Source organism: Saccoglossus kowalevskii, chromosome 1 (assembly GCF_978046115.1).
Source record: "Saccoglossus kowalevskii chromosome 1, keSacKowa6.1, whole genome shotgun sequence".
NCBI lineage: Eukaryota > Metazoa > Hemichordata > Enteropneusta > Harrimaniidae > Saccoglossus > Saccoglossus kowalevskii.
Window position 1 is genome coordinate 10,826,972 of NC_140641.1, and position 17,021 is coordinate 10,843,992.

At 33.5% G+C, this 17,021-nt stretch overlaps 1 protein-coding gene across 1 annotated transcript in view; it reads right to left on the reverse strand.

The window, feature by feature from the left end:
- Positions 1-14,925, reverse strand: part of LOC100373893 (uncharacterized) — a 31,228-nt gene extending 16,303 nt beyond the window's left edge. The window contains exons 1-4 of the mRNA XM_085496461.1: positions 14,705-14,925; positions 1,020-1,089; positions 416-595; positions 129-318 (exon numbers count right to left, since the gene is read on the reverse strand). Coding sequence (XP_085352587.1) covers positions 129-318; positions 416-595; positions 1,020-1,089; positions 14,705-14,755 — 491 coding nt within the window. The 5' untranslated portion in view covers positions 14,756-14,925. The remainder of the gene's footprint in view (positions 1-128; positions 319-415; positions 596-1,019; positions 1,090-14,704) is intronic.
- Positions 14,926-17,021: the final 2,096 nt, after the last annotated feature.

A 17,021-nucleotide genomic window follows, 5' to 3' on the forward strand; every position in this document is an offset into this window, starting at 1 on the left:
ATCGTCAATTATTGTGAATGCTACTAAGTCGTTTCGAACATGTTTAAATCATCAGCTCTTGAAAGGATGGTTAATATGAGTCATTGTCGAGTCATTGTTATGGTTAAAAAATGATGATTTAGTTGTACCTCGGGTTTGGAATGTTCTGAGTAGTCACTTGTGCCAGGATAAATTGAATTTCTTCATAGCTTGTTACATCTGGTACTGTACCTCCCTTTGACTGGCAATACTCTTCTGCATCTTGTAGGGTCCCTTTCGTATTCGTCAGTTCATAACAGTACGTTTCATCGGCATTGTGATTGCTTCCACTTGGACAAACTATACACAAATTTAACATTTTTTTAAAAATAGATGTGACTACCACCTCACGAATGCATCATATTAATCGCAATAGTAAAAGCATACACACACTCACCAACCGCTTCTAATGGAGTGTCCCAGTTATCCTTGGATGCGAGGTATCCTCCTCTTTCGATACAGTCTAAGTGTGCCATCCACCAATTTTTAGGCGTGTCTCCATATATGACGCATACACCAGCTACATCACTCCAGCCAGCAGAGCATGTCTGTCGACGTACTCGTCCGTGCGGTATTCCTGGTGACAATAAATCAATAAGAACATTGGCAGACCATAATCAGCCTCTTTATATTTCCCAAATAAATTGTTACATTGTTAATCGAAATAAAAGTTCTTGATCATTTATGTGACGCAATACAACTACGTGGATTTTGCTGATATATAATATACCATAATAGTCCAAGCATTAGTCGGTCAAATATTGTGCTTGCGTTGATTAAGTTAGCTAAAAACAAATGTAATGCATCAACAATTAACACAGTTCATCGCAACTTTAGCAAAGGCCGTGATTCTGAGCAGCCGTTTGTTGCATAGCAACGAATGTCAATGGTAACGATCACTACGAGCTTCACCGAGCCGCATAATACCCTGGATATTCATATTGTAAACCATGTTCCGGGTTTCCATGTAACAATGCATATCAATTCATGTTAATATTTACCGAGGTTGCTTTGTAACTCGTTGATGCGATGTACATCCACTGTACAACTCGCATACTCAACAACCACAATCTAGTAAGTAAACACGCATTAAAATTAGTATATTATGCATATCACCGGGTAGAAATTAAACACACAATACTCAACATATGAATTATAAAAATTGGTTATTATGATTTAAAAAAATTATGAACTAATTAAAGTGATACAATCAATATATATTACCAGACATACCATTACATGTGTACTGATGCACGTATACACTATTTTTAACAGTCGATATAGACGGAACAATAATATAAACATTACGAAACAAAAAATACAACCAGTTTGTGTAATGAGATTTGTTTTGACATAATTAAATTTCAGACTGGTGGAATGGATATCATTAAACATGTTCCACGAATTAAATAAATTCACTTATGTAATGAAAATTAACACAATGCATACTGCTTAATTTATGTGATATATTATGTGCGAATTAAATAATATGTGTATTTCTAGTTTTCACATGTGTGTGTTTATGTAACTAAACAATAACAGAGGTATTCAGTGATTGTATATTGTTACTACTGATGTACAGGTCTATATTATATTATTTTTCGGAGTAAATCCCTCTGTACAATCTGTGCAAATAAAGTGAAATTACTGCAAGATAAAAAAAAACACGTTTGACATTATATTTGAGCTATTTTAAGTAGCAAAACAAATACTGTTAACAACTGTTGCCAAATTTATTGTCAGTTCTCCAAGTCAGTATATCTTGAATGGTTTGAATATTGCCCACCATTTTCAATTACAGAGTAAATATGCCACAGTTACGTTGAGCTCATTGTGTATATAGTATGCGAGTTATATGTACCTGTCTTATTGCAAACTACCGCAAATTTAAAATGAAAAAAAATGTATTAACTACTACACGATAAGTTCTAAATGGTATTCAATTCACTGGAACAAATATAAATTTGTAATTTGCAATAAATTATTGTATGATAGTTCTAGTGACGTGTTACACAAACACAATTTATGACCCGTTAATATTTGAGTATGCAATTAAAGGAAGCTGGCTTGGCGCCACTTTTATTTTATTTATGTATTTTGAATTTGCTTTTTAACTATACATATAATAGTTTATATGAAACCAATCATTGTGTTCCATTCTAAACATAGACTTCGTCGTACAATGTGGTGAAGATACTGTGTGTGCTATGCACAATGGGCAAGTGCGTACCACATTGGTATACATACAAGACTCTCGTTTGTGTAACAGTGCAATTACATGGAACATGGGCACTGGGCAATTTTTAGAGTACACCTTTCTTACGAACAACCTTTACAATTAAAGAGAACTAACTGAAATATAAAAACACAGTATTGATCGTATATTGGACTCATATTAAGTAGCAAAACAAACACTGTTAGCAACTGTTGCCAAGTATATTGTCAGTTCTCCAAGTCAGTATATCTTGAATGGTTTGAATATTGTCCACCATTTTCATTTATAGAGTAAATATACGACAGTTACGTTGAGCTCATCGTGTATTTAATAAGCGTGGTATACGTACCTGTCTTACCCTGAATTAGCTAATTAAAATATTAACTGCTAGACAATTAGTGCTAAATGCGATTCACTTCACTGGAAAAATATAAATTTGCAATTTGCAATAAATTATTGTATGATAGTTCTAGTGACGTGTTATAAAAACACAATTTATGACCCGTTAATATTTGAGTATGCAATTAAAGGAAGCTGGCTAGGCGCCACTTTTATTTTATATATGTATTTTGATTTTTTTTAAACTTTACATATAATAGTTCTTATGAAACCAATCATTGTGTTCCCTTCTAAACATAGACGTCGTCGTACAAAGTGATGTGTGCTATGTACAATGGGCGAGTACAGTGTGTATCACATTTGTATACACTAGTCTCTCGTTTGAGTACCAGTGCAATTTCAAGACTAATTTGTGATGGTAGTTTTAAATACAGTGTTTTCTTTTTTGTGTGAAATAGTATCTCAATGGCCGCGAAATGAACTTTTTATTAATAATTCCCATCCTCACGACTATGGATTAGATACACAATTGGTTTAGCAGTTTTAATCCTATGCCTAATAACTTACAACGGTATCTAATTTCAAATAACCTTTTCCGCATACATTTCAGAAATAAATCAGTAATTTTATTGAAGTAACGCGTAATATGTATTTGTATCATTACATCCACTCTAGAAGCATGTCCACAACACTGGGCTGTATACGGTCAGCTGTGTACGGTCATCCTGGATAACCAAAACAAGATTATAGGTATATAAATGATTAACCCCTGCCCCAAATAGAGATTATTCAAATATTTGGTGGAAATGAACAGAGCATACACATTAGTCCAATAGGCCATTGGGATTCATGTCTAATTATGGCAGCTTTACATGGCGTCGTGTCTACAGTGTAACCAAACACAACGATAAAGTCGGAACTCAATAAACAAAATTACTTCCTGTAATAACTACCATGGGAATTGTATCTTTCTGAAACACTGTCCGATTCATAATCCGTGCAATTACGTTGTTAGATGTTATCAGAGAACATCAGTGATATCGATCAGTTTGTTTTTTCTTCATTTCAATTCATTTGGCATTTTTCAGTTTCCAGATTCATTTCGTTGTCGTTTTTGTGCAGGTTTGTTAGTATATTAATTATAATCATTATATGTTATGATACTTAAATAATATTAAAGTTATCAAATATCGTTTAATAAGTTATGCGATTTCTGTTACAAATATTTATGAGCAACTATGTTAGTGGAGATGAATCTCAGAACATAATTTGATACTCTAGACACGTATTAGTTTATTATATGGTACGTTAGGTTTCAAGACGTTCAAATATTTAATAACATTCTGTCCACAAATAACTATATTTCATTTTAATGCAAAATGTGCTCGGGCTCGGTCATGATAAAGCAAACGATGTTGCAAAAAATAAAATAAAATAAAATAAAATAAAATAAAATAAAATAAAATAAAATAAAATAAAATAAAATAAAATAAAATAAAATAAAATAAAATAAAATAAAATAAAATAAAATAAAATAAAATAAAATAAAATAAAATAAAATAAAATAAAATAAAATAAAATAAAATAAAATAAAATAAAATAAAATAAAGTAAAATAACATTCCGAGATATTTTGCAAGCAGAAACTAACATTATGATCGTTATTTGTGTGTTCCAATAATTTGCATACATCAACGCCGGCTACTGCTACTACTTGATAATGTAATAAACACATTTATTCTAAGATTTTAATAGTTTTTGTAAAAAGCGAAATGTCACTACTTCTTTTAAAAGTAAACCTACTCCGTGTTTTTCCCCATAAAAATATTTTTGTGTCCAGACGACAATCTCAATAATTGTTGATGGTATTCAATATGTACTAAGTATTTTGTCATATAAAGACAACATGGTCTATGATTGAGATTATCTTGCAAGGACGTGTAGTCATTTATCTACCATAAAGGGTTTATTGCAATTATCACGCTTATTAGGATACACCCCTCCCCTCATTGTGAGCGTAGCGAGCCACATCATCAAACACATGTAGATGATATTTTGAACACCGTTTAATGTATCGCGATGTGATGCTCGCTATGGCAGAATATTGGAGTGCTGTTGATAGTGGAATTGTAAGAATGCTAATGAACGGTACGGTAGTCAGCGTAATCGCCTCATAACAGGAAAGTTTTTGGATCAATTCCTGACACAGAATGACTGTAGAGTGCAGTCTGCCATGTCTTACAAAATACGTGGTATAATGAGTCAGGTTTGTACATACACTTGCAGTCACATTAACAAGACAAAAATGCACCAGGAAAACAGCAATGACCTAAAATAAGAAATCAAACCGCATGTCCATATGAAGAGACTAATATATGACGAAAGAAATTATCGATTTCGTTTGAACCTGTGTTAGAAAATTACAACAGCTTTAAGTATTCAAAGCGTTTAAGTTGAAGAAATACAACCGTTGATAAATTGACAAACAACGTGCCGTTTTCTACTTTGAGCGTGACATATTGTCTAATAATACATCACACTGAATTCCGATGACTTTATTAACTGGATAGCCATATATTTTTTCGTATTGGCGGCGACACAAGATAATCAGTCACACGTTGAAACAAATCATCCATGCGTAATAAATGACGTGCATGGAGTTAATGCCTACCATTACTGTGTTGTATTGATATAGCAATTGCTATTCAAGGTTCTGCCACCTGATCACACGCTACGGAAAAAAGCCGCTATAACTGGGCAATTATGGATGAAAGCTTTTTTATTCCCTGTTACAATGACTTCTTTTCTCTGTATAGTTATCATTCAATCTTACAGTGTGGTTTACAGTAGTCAAGTTAGTATTTATTGTGAAATCACGCTGCCTTATTTATTGTACTATGATATATATTTATTTATTAAGTTATTTAATCTAATTTCAAAAATGTGAGGATATAGGGAAAAATTATGGACCACCTTATGCACTATTAAAACTTATTACTTATACTACATCAGCATATCAGCATCAGATGTCTAGATTAGTTAGAAAATAAAAGAAAGACGCGCTGTTCATTACTGTGTGATAATAGGGCAATTATAGACGCAGAAATTGGCGAGATGATGTCAAGACATTCCCGTACGAGCTTAAATATAATTTCCAATATGATCAGAAGGTGTCGGGTATGTTCCGATTTATTGCTGCAGTAATCTCCTCACTTGAATTGCAGTAAGATTGAAATCATCCGACGTTAGCTGTCACATACATCTCCACAAATTCTCCAATAATTGATTTGATCTGCATTTTTGCATTTGACAGATATCCATGGCTCGTGTATATCCACGAGTTAAGAAAAAATATAATCCGACACACCATTGTCGTTAAAGAGAGTCACTAACAAAGAGCTACATATAATGCAGATGCGTGTCTCATTTCACACAGTCACATGTGTTCAATCTAGTTGTTAAATATAGATTTTATAATAATGAACCTTGGGATTAACAGTCGACTTCATTCATCATTTAACTTATTGCCAATGATTGTAAATTGCATTGTGGTGTAATTTCCGCTGCGTTGTTGCTAAGATCCATTCATTCGTTTTGCCTTTATTAACCGATACTTGAGAAGTCCATCGTGTATACAGTGGGGTTATTACATTAAATGACTAACTTAAGTATATTTCAATTTATTTTCAATTTCCACGAAGTTACAATACTGTTAAACATCAAAACTCTCGCTTATGTTGACGATCTACTGTGGAAATTGGGTCAATCTGTTGATAACAATGCTATGCAAATATTTGCGAATCAATCTTTCGTTAATAATGCAGTTCCATACAGCTTTGCTTTTCTGACATTGTGACCGACCCCACAAGTTGCGGTTCTGTCTTATTAAGTAATCTCCTGTCTGTGCGTTCATCTAAATGATAATTCAATCTAAATGGACGGTCAATGCCCCTGGGAAATACAGTAAACATTGGTCTAGGAATATTTACCCGATTTACCTGTTTATTTAGTTCAGTATATTTGCACGTTTCGTAAAATAATTAAAAAACGATAATTTGATACTACAATGAATTATAATCTTTAATTGCATATGGTTTATTAATGTCACGTAATGTATTGATAATAGTTTTGGTAATTGCAATTTCGCTAAGCAAATACATCATACTAACTAAAATATTGTTGGTACGTATGACCTGTTTAGTATGTTCAGATCACGTACACACCTTACCAGTAAAACAACGTCAATCGAATTATAACTGTTATCGTTTATTCCGATACTATTTATTCGAATATTTTGTTGAGTCGAAGCCAAGTTATTCAATATGACCCATCACATTTTAAAAAGGTAATTAGTAGTGACATATAAGGTCATAACATTGATCATGGTATTGTCAAAGCAAAATAAAAGATGGCCGCCGCGATAATACAATAAGCGATTACAAACATGTCATAACACTTTTGACATTTTAGTTGGTTGGTATTAGTTGGTTTTGATAATAAAACAAAAACATTCGCTTAAAATAGCAAATTAGGGATATTGTCATATGGTGAACCATTCAACATACTGTTATGGACATTTACAGAAAGTTGGTATTGAAAAGAAATGAACAAAAATGAACTGAACATCTGACTATGAATTTAAATTAGAAATTTTAAATATTTATTAAGTGATTCAAAACATGACGTAGAAAAACGTGTTATAACGTCGCATGGTGTATTTCTTTGTACGATTCAACAGTATTGCTTTAAACTCAGCACTCCCTAGGTCTCTTTTGTAGTTTAATAAGTAACTTATACACACAATAGTTTATGGACAGACTCCCCCTGCTGCAACTATAATTAGTTTCTGAATGGTGAAAGGTGGAAGGGAGCAATAACGCCAAACTGTATACAGTTTATATATGTTCTAAATTTGTTTCCACATAAATTTAAACAAATATTTTACAGATATGTACAAAGTTGCTGGTATTAATATATCTAGCTTCATATATTTGTTGTGGTAGTGGATATTTGCAATGTCTGTGATGTTTGCGGGAATAGCTGACAAAAGTTTAAAGATGGGGCGCACGTTTATTATTAAAACTAGTGATATATGATACGCAATGTATCAGGTTGCTACGTTACGTACTCATGACTGTCATAATGATATGGTGACAGCAAGCCCCCCCCCCGTAACTATTTATCAGAATTTCCTAACTCAGTTCATATCCTGACGACGATGTGCATATAAATATCCTGTTTTATAGAGTTATAAGTCGAGGTCTAAGTCGATAATATCAGGCCGTATGGTGTTACACTAACGGTAAGTATTTCTACAATATACGTTAAGGCAAATTGCGATCATATACACGCGCAACGCGCATGATTCTAACTCTCGACCACTGTAAGCAATGCACATCGCCACAATATCGTTAATACTAATCACGGCCGCTGTATTCAAAAAGACACTGTATGCAATGCTACTACTACATGCAATGAGCTGATCATCCAACTGAAAACCAAGAAACTTTGTCAAATAAAATACGAGAGATTTGACCCAAAAAAAAGCATTCCTCCAGTTTACTGAACCTGCATCTTCTAGTTGATTGGGTAACCTTGAAAATGATCCTGTTATACATCAAGACCGTTTCTTTGATCGTGACACTGGTTAATTGGATGAACGCAGTACTACGTCGTTCAAGTATATGGTTAAATGTTTTTCTTGAAATCATACCGCAAAAAAATTTCAGTCCGTGCCAAGAATTAATTGGTGCATATCATTTAAATAACTATAACTACATTAAGGTAGAGATCCAGTTTACCTGACAGGTATTTTACTTATTTAATTAGGAAACCAAGATGACCTCCCTTGTCCACAAAACTATATATTTTCGGAAAGCTTATTGTATGAATTTTTAAAATTTTGTAAGTATTTTTTTTATTATGGACACTGTAGTTTGAAATATGCACAAACATGCGCGTTTTTGGTCAAAAGTGATTTAAAAAAAATTTCTTCTAAACCATGCTTCTGTTTCTGTCAAAAATGATTTATGGGTACATCTGTTTACTATGAAGAAAGTGCCGTCTTGAAAACTGTCTACCAGTTGTCAATTCTGCAGGGCAGCAGCTCAAATTTCACTACTTCAAGTTTATGCATAAATTAACTCCCAGGCTGGTTGTCTGTACGATTGTTGTAACACTGTCCAACCAAAAACAATGCACTGACGACGTTTTGAATATATGCATATTATCAACCATTTGTGTAAATTTCAAAACAAAGCGTCTAAGAGCTATTTTTTTTAAGTTCTGGGATGTGCACTAACAAGAATCTGAGACAATTGCTAATTTGCATAACAATTCACTCAGTAAGAAGTTTACTAATGCCCATAACTAAAATGGCCGTAACAGTTCCAAATTTAAATGTATTATCGTTTTGTTAAAAGTTAAATAAAGTGCATAATATGGAGATCCCGTCATTTCTTTTTTTCACCATGTTTCTTTTTTATTATTTATGTACAGCCTTGCTAAATCTTACTAAGCATTCAAAAAAGATAATGTTTGAACCTGTTATCTACAATTTAAAATCTTTTTGGGGTATGTTCCACTATTCACAATTCTACAAAATGTTAACAGTATATAGGCAAGACTATTTGGATAATAAACAGCAAAGAAAAAACAATTCACCCCAAGTGCCCACGAACCTGCATCTCTACCTTAAACCTCTTTGAATGGTTACAAATTGTCCTTCGTTACGGTAAAACTCCATACATAAATGTAAAAAACTAGAAATAATATAAAACCCTGTAGCTCACTTGAGCTCGATTGAACAGACGTGAAAAAAATAAACATTTATCCAATTGACCCACCAGCTTAGATGATGATGTCTGAGACAGCTTAGCTGCTATTCTGTCGTCTAATTACTATTCAAGATTGCTTAATATACTTGTATCCTGTAATTCTCGGTAACATGTAAAGAATCATAAGTGAAGAAAAATGAACAGTAGTTGTTGACATAGTGTTAACGCATGTTTAGTTTCGAACCAGTTTGAAACTAGTACGAAAAATAAGAGCATATGTTTGGTGCGAAAGAAATGTGCACCAGTTATGCCCAGAACAAAACACAATGTATGTGTAACATACTATGGCTATTCTTTGGATTTTCTTCTGAATAATGTATTCATGATAATAGATCATAGTAATATAACGAGATCTGTGTCTGACAACATCACGCATACTATGGACAAGCGACTGTTGATGTATGATTGAAATCTAATGAATGAAACAAACACAAATTGTCTCGGTTTCAACACAACCAGATACATTAATTCCCTAGCATACTCTTCAACAGAGTTTATCGTGAGTCGTGACCCCCAGTTGATTAATTGTGATTTTTTTGATTTGGAATGTGATATTATCTTTTGTAGAACATCACGTTAAATTACATTCTGATCGTCGATTACAACGTTACTAAACGGGCATAGTTAAATACTAAAATAAAAACAAATAAACACATACAAACTAAATGCGAGACATGTTCTTCTACTAAATCATACCAAGAATTCACATTTTTTAGTGCCTGCCCATAGCATAGGTGAAAACTATGAAACGAAATGGGACACTTTCAAGCGTATGACGTCGTTTTCCTTCTCAGATACTTCAATTTTATTATGTATGGTTCATTCACAATGGATTTGAGGTGGCTTATAAAGACCTGAAAGCGCAACTAATTTAGACTATGAATGCATTAAGTGTTTGCGCTGTTCTTTACATAGCTGTCATGGTAACTTGCAACCCGCGTCCTACTACGTAATTAGGAATGGCATAACACGGAAATAGATTGCCACATTATATCGTCGACTGTGTGTATTACATTAAGATACAATTCAACTCTGAAAGTAACGTTTAAAAGATGTTAGAATCCTGAAAATTAGATTAGAATTGTTTGAAGGTCATTTACCCTCATGGTTTATACTGTACAATTTAAAAACTGATGGACTTCTCATCAAATAACAACACCTTTGTACTGCGTAATTCGCATACATTAAAATTATCATGGCTGAAGAACTTGTCAAAGTTCATTACACAGTTATACGGAATACAGTTAATTTATTCACGTGGGAGTTGTTTACATATTTTTCTATTCACAGTGAAGTTTCGGATAGTCCAATCATCCTGCATTATGTGATATCTTGAGTAAAGAATCTAATTTACATTCTAGGAATGTCTATAGCTGCCAGTTTTCAAGTACTAGTTGTTCACATCATCGAGCATCGTGTTAAAGCATATAATGGTTGGTTCATCCCAATTAACAGTGCAGGTTTTCCCAATGTGTAACAATATTGGCAAAGACACAAAAACATCTTTCTACAAAACGTGCGTAAGGCATACTTCGAGCGTGGAATTTACGACACGTATATTCCTTTATAATAAAAAAACGGCTGATTGGAAATTCAGCACCTCAACATGTTGTGTTAAGTTTAGTAGTTCCCCGACGTCAGTAGTGATGGTGAATTCTTTCTTTGATGATATTTCAAAAGATTATTGCATGAGCGAATGCACCATTGACAATTTATCAATGTAATATTGTTTGTTAATTATCATCATTACCACATCGCTGCTGATCCAGCTATCTTTCTTACAATGCACGAGAATCTCTGAATCTAATATACATAGTCATTTTCATCACTACTGCAGTGATGTAAATTACACAGCAAAGCGATGCGTGTGTGTGCATATCTACCAATGAGAAAGTCGTCAATGCGGTTCAAAAAAAAAGAATGCCAGAAAGTTTTTAAAGAAATTCTGTAGAATGTATATACAGCATTTGGAATACAGTCTATACTTTTGTCCGCTAAACTTTAGACATTTGCAAAATAACATACTTACGCGAATAGAAATACTTATTATAATAACATGGATGTATTCAATACTTAAAGCGAACGAGTCACATTGAATCACACTACGAGAGTAACTTTCAAAAGCGCATTGTGCACTTATTCAAAATACCTAGTGTTACATTTTTTTATCAGTATAAAATTTGCATGGAAAAATCATAACAGTAGGTTTAGCTACATATGAACGAAGACGGGAAGGGTAATCCTCCGGTTATTATAAATCATATCATAGTCGAGTCGTCTTGAATATGGAAAAGGAATTATATCATCTATTCCATGGGAATTATTTGAGTTTTGCAAATTCAGTCAAGAATGTATTTGAGTGTTATCGCTACATTCACTATTGCATTTTGATACTTGTTATTCACAAGTATTATTTTCTATTTACAAACCAAGAAGCGCCTGCCTCAAGATAAAAGGTGATAAATGCGTTTTCTTGCTGTGATCCTTCATCTGGACTGCAGAATCAATATTATAATACAGTTATATGTATAAACTACACAAATAATTAAAAATAAACTTGGAGACAGCGCTGCCAGCAGCATCCTGAAATTCATTAATTAGCATTGCTTTATAAAAGACAGACGAGTCCTTGGGAAATCAAAAGCAGTAGCCGGTATATTGTCGCTGTCACGTTCCCAGGCTAAAACATATATGCTGTGATATACTTTTGAGTTATGCTTCCTCACATATGTTCACAACATTGGAAACCCTTATCTATATGAATTGACATGCACTGACACAGCTTATCAACGGGCGATTGTATTGCATACATTTGAACGAGGGTCATACATTGTCACAATTACCGATTGCGTGGTAAGATGCGATAATATTCTGCATTAGTGATATTTGATGCGCTTATCGAAAAAATAACTTATATCCAATCCATGTTTATGGGGTACAGAAAAGATAGCTTGTTTTATAACAAACTGGTTTTATAACATATCTCACAAAATATATATCACCAATGATTACTGTTGAAGTGTGTTTTCACAAGAACGTATTTCACTATGTTCGAAGCTTGAAAAAATGAACCGTATTATATGGCATAATAATACTAAGTTAAATAATCTGTTTTCGTAACATGGCAATTCATAGCGTTACGCCACGTGATTTAATGATTGCATTAATCCCATCTCCATCTGTATATCATATGTAAAGTAACTGGGTAACTCCTTCAAAACTTATTTAATAACGATACAACACAATACAATAATTAGCGCTGCAATTGCGCTCTGTGAACTTTCGTAGCGCTTCATTTGAAGTTTCAGACTTTTAAGGTCTGAATAATCGCGAATTGTAGGAAATAATCAATGATTTGCCTGGGGTTGCCCTGTATACACATAAGCCTATCTGTGTAAACCAACGAGTATTCTGGAACACTTTTCACATGAAATTCAAATACACATTTCAATGGCATTCGAATCAAATGAAAACTTGAATGTTTTGTTACATATTTTCCAAATTTAAAAGTCCAAGAAAACAAAACAAATGACTGACTTCTAATATTTTATATAATTGTTGATATTGTGGCGTACGAATTCGTCACACTAATCCTCCACACAAGCGCCACGGAAATCATAGTATAACATTGAAACATTTGTATTATTCAGTCTCATTAATTGTAATGAACAAGGCACGTGTTATACACGTATATTATGCAAATTAGGTCAATTACATACAATTCATACAGATTTTCATTCTGAGAACTGATACATGTATTCACAATTAGGACAATAAACTAAATGTTGGACAATTGCTTGTTTGCATGTAATCGGCAGATAGCTCTTATAATAGAAAGCTGTGTTAAATATACATTTTAACACTGCGCAAAGGTTTAGTAATGCAATATATTTCTTAGATCACTCTTTCCCAGCAAGGTACAGTTTAATTAAATACATTTGATTCAATTATTCTGAAATGTGCACCTGTACGTCGGTACGTTGGTGTTCTTTATTTTAGTTTAGTAAACCGCGGCACTTAACATAATCGTATATAACTACTACATATATAAATTATTCAAGCTAAATACCGCTTCGTAAACATCAGTGAAATCACTTTCTTCAAATTTGAAAGAAATCATTTCATATAATTACTGAATCAATTCACAACTCCCGTGACAATTCGAAATTACGTTACACAACCACCAATCAAAACCAACTCGCTATGCGTACATTACACAATGAGGAATTTTTGTTTGATTCGCCGCCTATCGTTATTAATTCTATGTTATAGAGAAAACAAGTAGTCCCGAGGTAGTTATGAAGTGAACAACATGACAGTATATCTCAAGTATCAGTTCAAAGCACGGCATGCATCGACACGCATTTCTATTCGTGTAAATGAAATACGAAACATAGAATGTAAAACAACAGAATTGTCGAACCCTGACACAGCACAGTGTCTCGTATCTGAGATCAAACAAGTGTATATTTAGAATATATAGAAACGAAGCGATATGAAAAATGAGTACTTGTAGTGTGGCTATTCGTAGATGCTACAAGAATGAATGTCCTCAACAAGCTAATACGCGATCCTCTATAAAAACACCCACAACATATTTGTTATCTGTTTGGTAGTGTTCTACAAATAGGATTACTACAGTCATGACATCACAGCTACATTAGAACAAACTAATTAGAAATGTACTATACTTTCCACCAAAGTCACTAAAAAGTCTGGAAAGACGCAACAAGCTGAACATACATAAAAACGTTAATTGACATTTTTCACCGTATTTCCTCTTAATAGCTCATATTAAGACACTCTCTCTAATAGTCTATTTGCGCTTCCTCCCATATATTCAACATAATAGTGTCCCGTACAGCATCACGCATATCTCATCTGAGTTTTAAAATGAAATAGTGTTGCGCCGAATAATTAAATTCACACCTAATCCATGGTGAATGTCACCTGTCGTTAGTGTCTATGTAGTAAACGCTTTTAAGACATATTTTTCAAACATTACCAAAGCTCAGTAACACAGTCGTTGTGTCAGTATGTATTAACATCACTTTAAAAACATTGATCACATGTATATGATGGATTGATGAGAGCACCGTGCCGATCGTTGTTATTACGCCTGAATTTGTGACGCATGTTAGAACGAAACATGAAACATGTAGACTATAGCACTGTGAACATATGTTGCGTTACATGGGACATGTGAGCCGAGAAAGCACAAGTCGTACTAAATATACGAGATTAGTCAGTTAGTGTACAACACACACTTCGATGATAAATTTTCAGGAACAACTTACCATACTGCATATTACCATATGCAAGATCATCATAGTATAGCATATATTCATCACCGAAGTAATTCTCAGCTGAAGCTTGTACGTTGAGAAAATTAACGGTATGACGATGAAAAACAATGCTTGAAACGATCTTGAATATTACTTCACCGAAAGTGAACAACACCTTGCATCCCGCAAACTTATTCGTGGAGTATGCTCATCCGCACGTATGAAGTACCCAACGGCTAAGGTATCGTCTGAATAATAGCTCATTATACAGTACTTTTTTATATACGTCACACTCGGTACGTTAGTATATTCCATTATATGTAGGGACGGATGCTAAGTATTTCGTCGGGGGTATTTATCACATTCGACAGTGGTGCTTTTAAAACAAGCAATGTCATTAAAAACACGATTTTTGGTGTTTTTCACTGAGACATATACACCACAAGCCACATTCGGTTTGGGCAATTAATGTGCCTGTATTATTCTGACGTAGCAAGCAGTATGCGTATAACATAATGCACGAGGTTAATCATCATCAAGGTTTTTAACATAATAATTGGACATTTCTGCCCATCATAGATATCTTACACTCTATTAAAGATGTTTATATAGGTTGGATCGATATTTCCATACTATCTAGTATACTTAGCTATTGTTAATGATGATTTGCATGTTACGTTATGCAACTCGTATTTCAGTTGTATTAGCGTCTAATCTAAGAGAAGATGGAAGCGTAATTAAAAGATAGGAAATCGAACGCTCACGTGGATTTTTAAGTGTGTACTCAGGCGTAAATCCTGAACGACGCGCTGTAAATGTATGGGAGATATGTATAGTTTAGGTGATAAATGATATATCTGTTGATGAGAATATCATGTCTCTCTTATGTACATGTGACTTATATACCAAAGTATTTCTGTATTTAAACGAACATATTGCCGCATTTTGAGAATTTGATTGTTCTATATTTTACAAAAATTAATTATTTTCTCGAAGTGTTGCTATATAAAAGGCATAAAGAAATGTAATTCCCCCTTGTCTTTCCCAAAGCTATACAACGTATGAATTCAATGCCATAATTAGATGTACATAAACCAATCTACTAGACATAAACAAATGTATCACATTGTCACTGAGATTTTGTAAAAATAAATATCTTTTTTTTTTATTATATACGGGATAATACTATTGGCAACAAAACAATTTCAGTCTTTGTACTCAAAATATGGGATTATCAAAAATCCTTTTTTTTTAAAAAAAACATGTTTTCATCTTTGCTGTAAGGATTACGTATATGTATAGTCAGTGTTTGTTTGCAAGCTGAATTGTGACGCTTTTTTTGCAATAAAACACATAACTGATAGGTCGGATGCATTCACAAACCTGTTATAACACCGTCGCTAGGATATAAAGTCGTAAGACGAACAAAATCCCCTCTTTCGAACGAACCAGTAGTGAAATAAGCTGAGCTACAAAATGTCAGAATAGCGTATGTAATAAAATAAATGAACAACAACCAAACTAATTATGACAAGGTATTGTTCCAAAACAGTTAGTCTTTAATTAATGCATTGATCAGGACATAACCTTTTAGTAACAATGTGTTTAATTATCAGCTTCCTGTTTTTTGATATGGTAAAAATACGTTTGTGTTCTACTTCTTTAATGTATAAAGGTAACACACTGATTGGATGGGTGGAAAGTTAATTGGTTGATTGATGAATTTTGTTTTGTGAGTAATTTATTTACATTTATTTGAGAGTTCAATGTATTGGGTCTTTTTATACGAATGGGGTTTCTGGATAGACATCGTGAGATTGCATTCAAAATCGTTCAGTGGGGTCGTTCAGTGGCGGAAACAGGAAAACACTCGGCGAAGTCTGTATATCGTGTATTGCATTAACTTGCAATGAAACTCTCAATACATAACCTCCGTTACACTGCCAATTTAGTGACGTTAAACGTGACGTCAGAGTATCGCGTACAAAGAAAAAAAACAAGTACTTGTTTAGCTTTCTGGATGTTTTTAAAACGTCATATAAATGTAGTTTACGGTATATATAAAGCAACACTTTTACGAAAGTTCGAGACATCATTGTGCAATACAAACTAAACAAACTATATATATTAAAATATTTTATTTCAATTTCTATCTATATCGGTATTCTTAAATTATGATAAGAACCGGTCACTGGTAGCATAGTGGTTGTCGCATCAGACTCATGATCGGTAGACCCAAGTTTAAATCCTACCTTAGGCTGAACATCAAAGGGTCGACCCCTACCCTGGGTCAATTCCACTGGCCGAGATTCATTCACTAACGAATGCG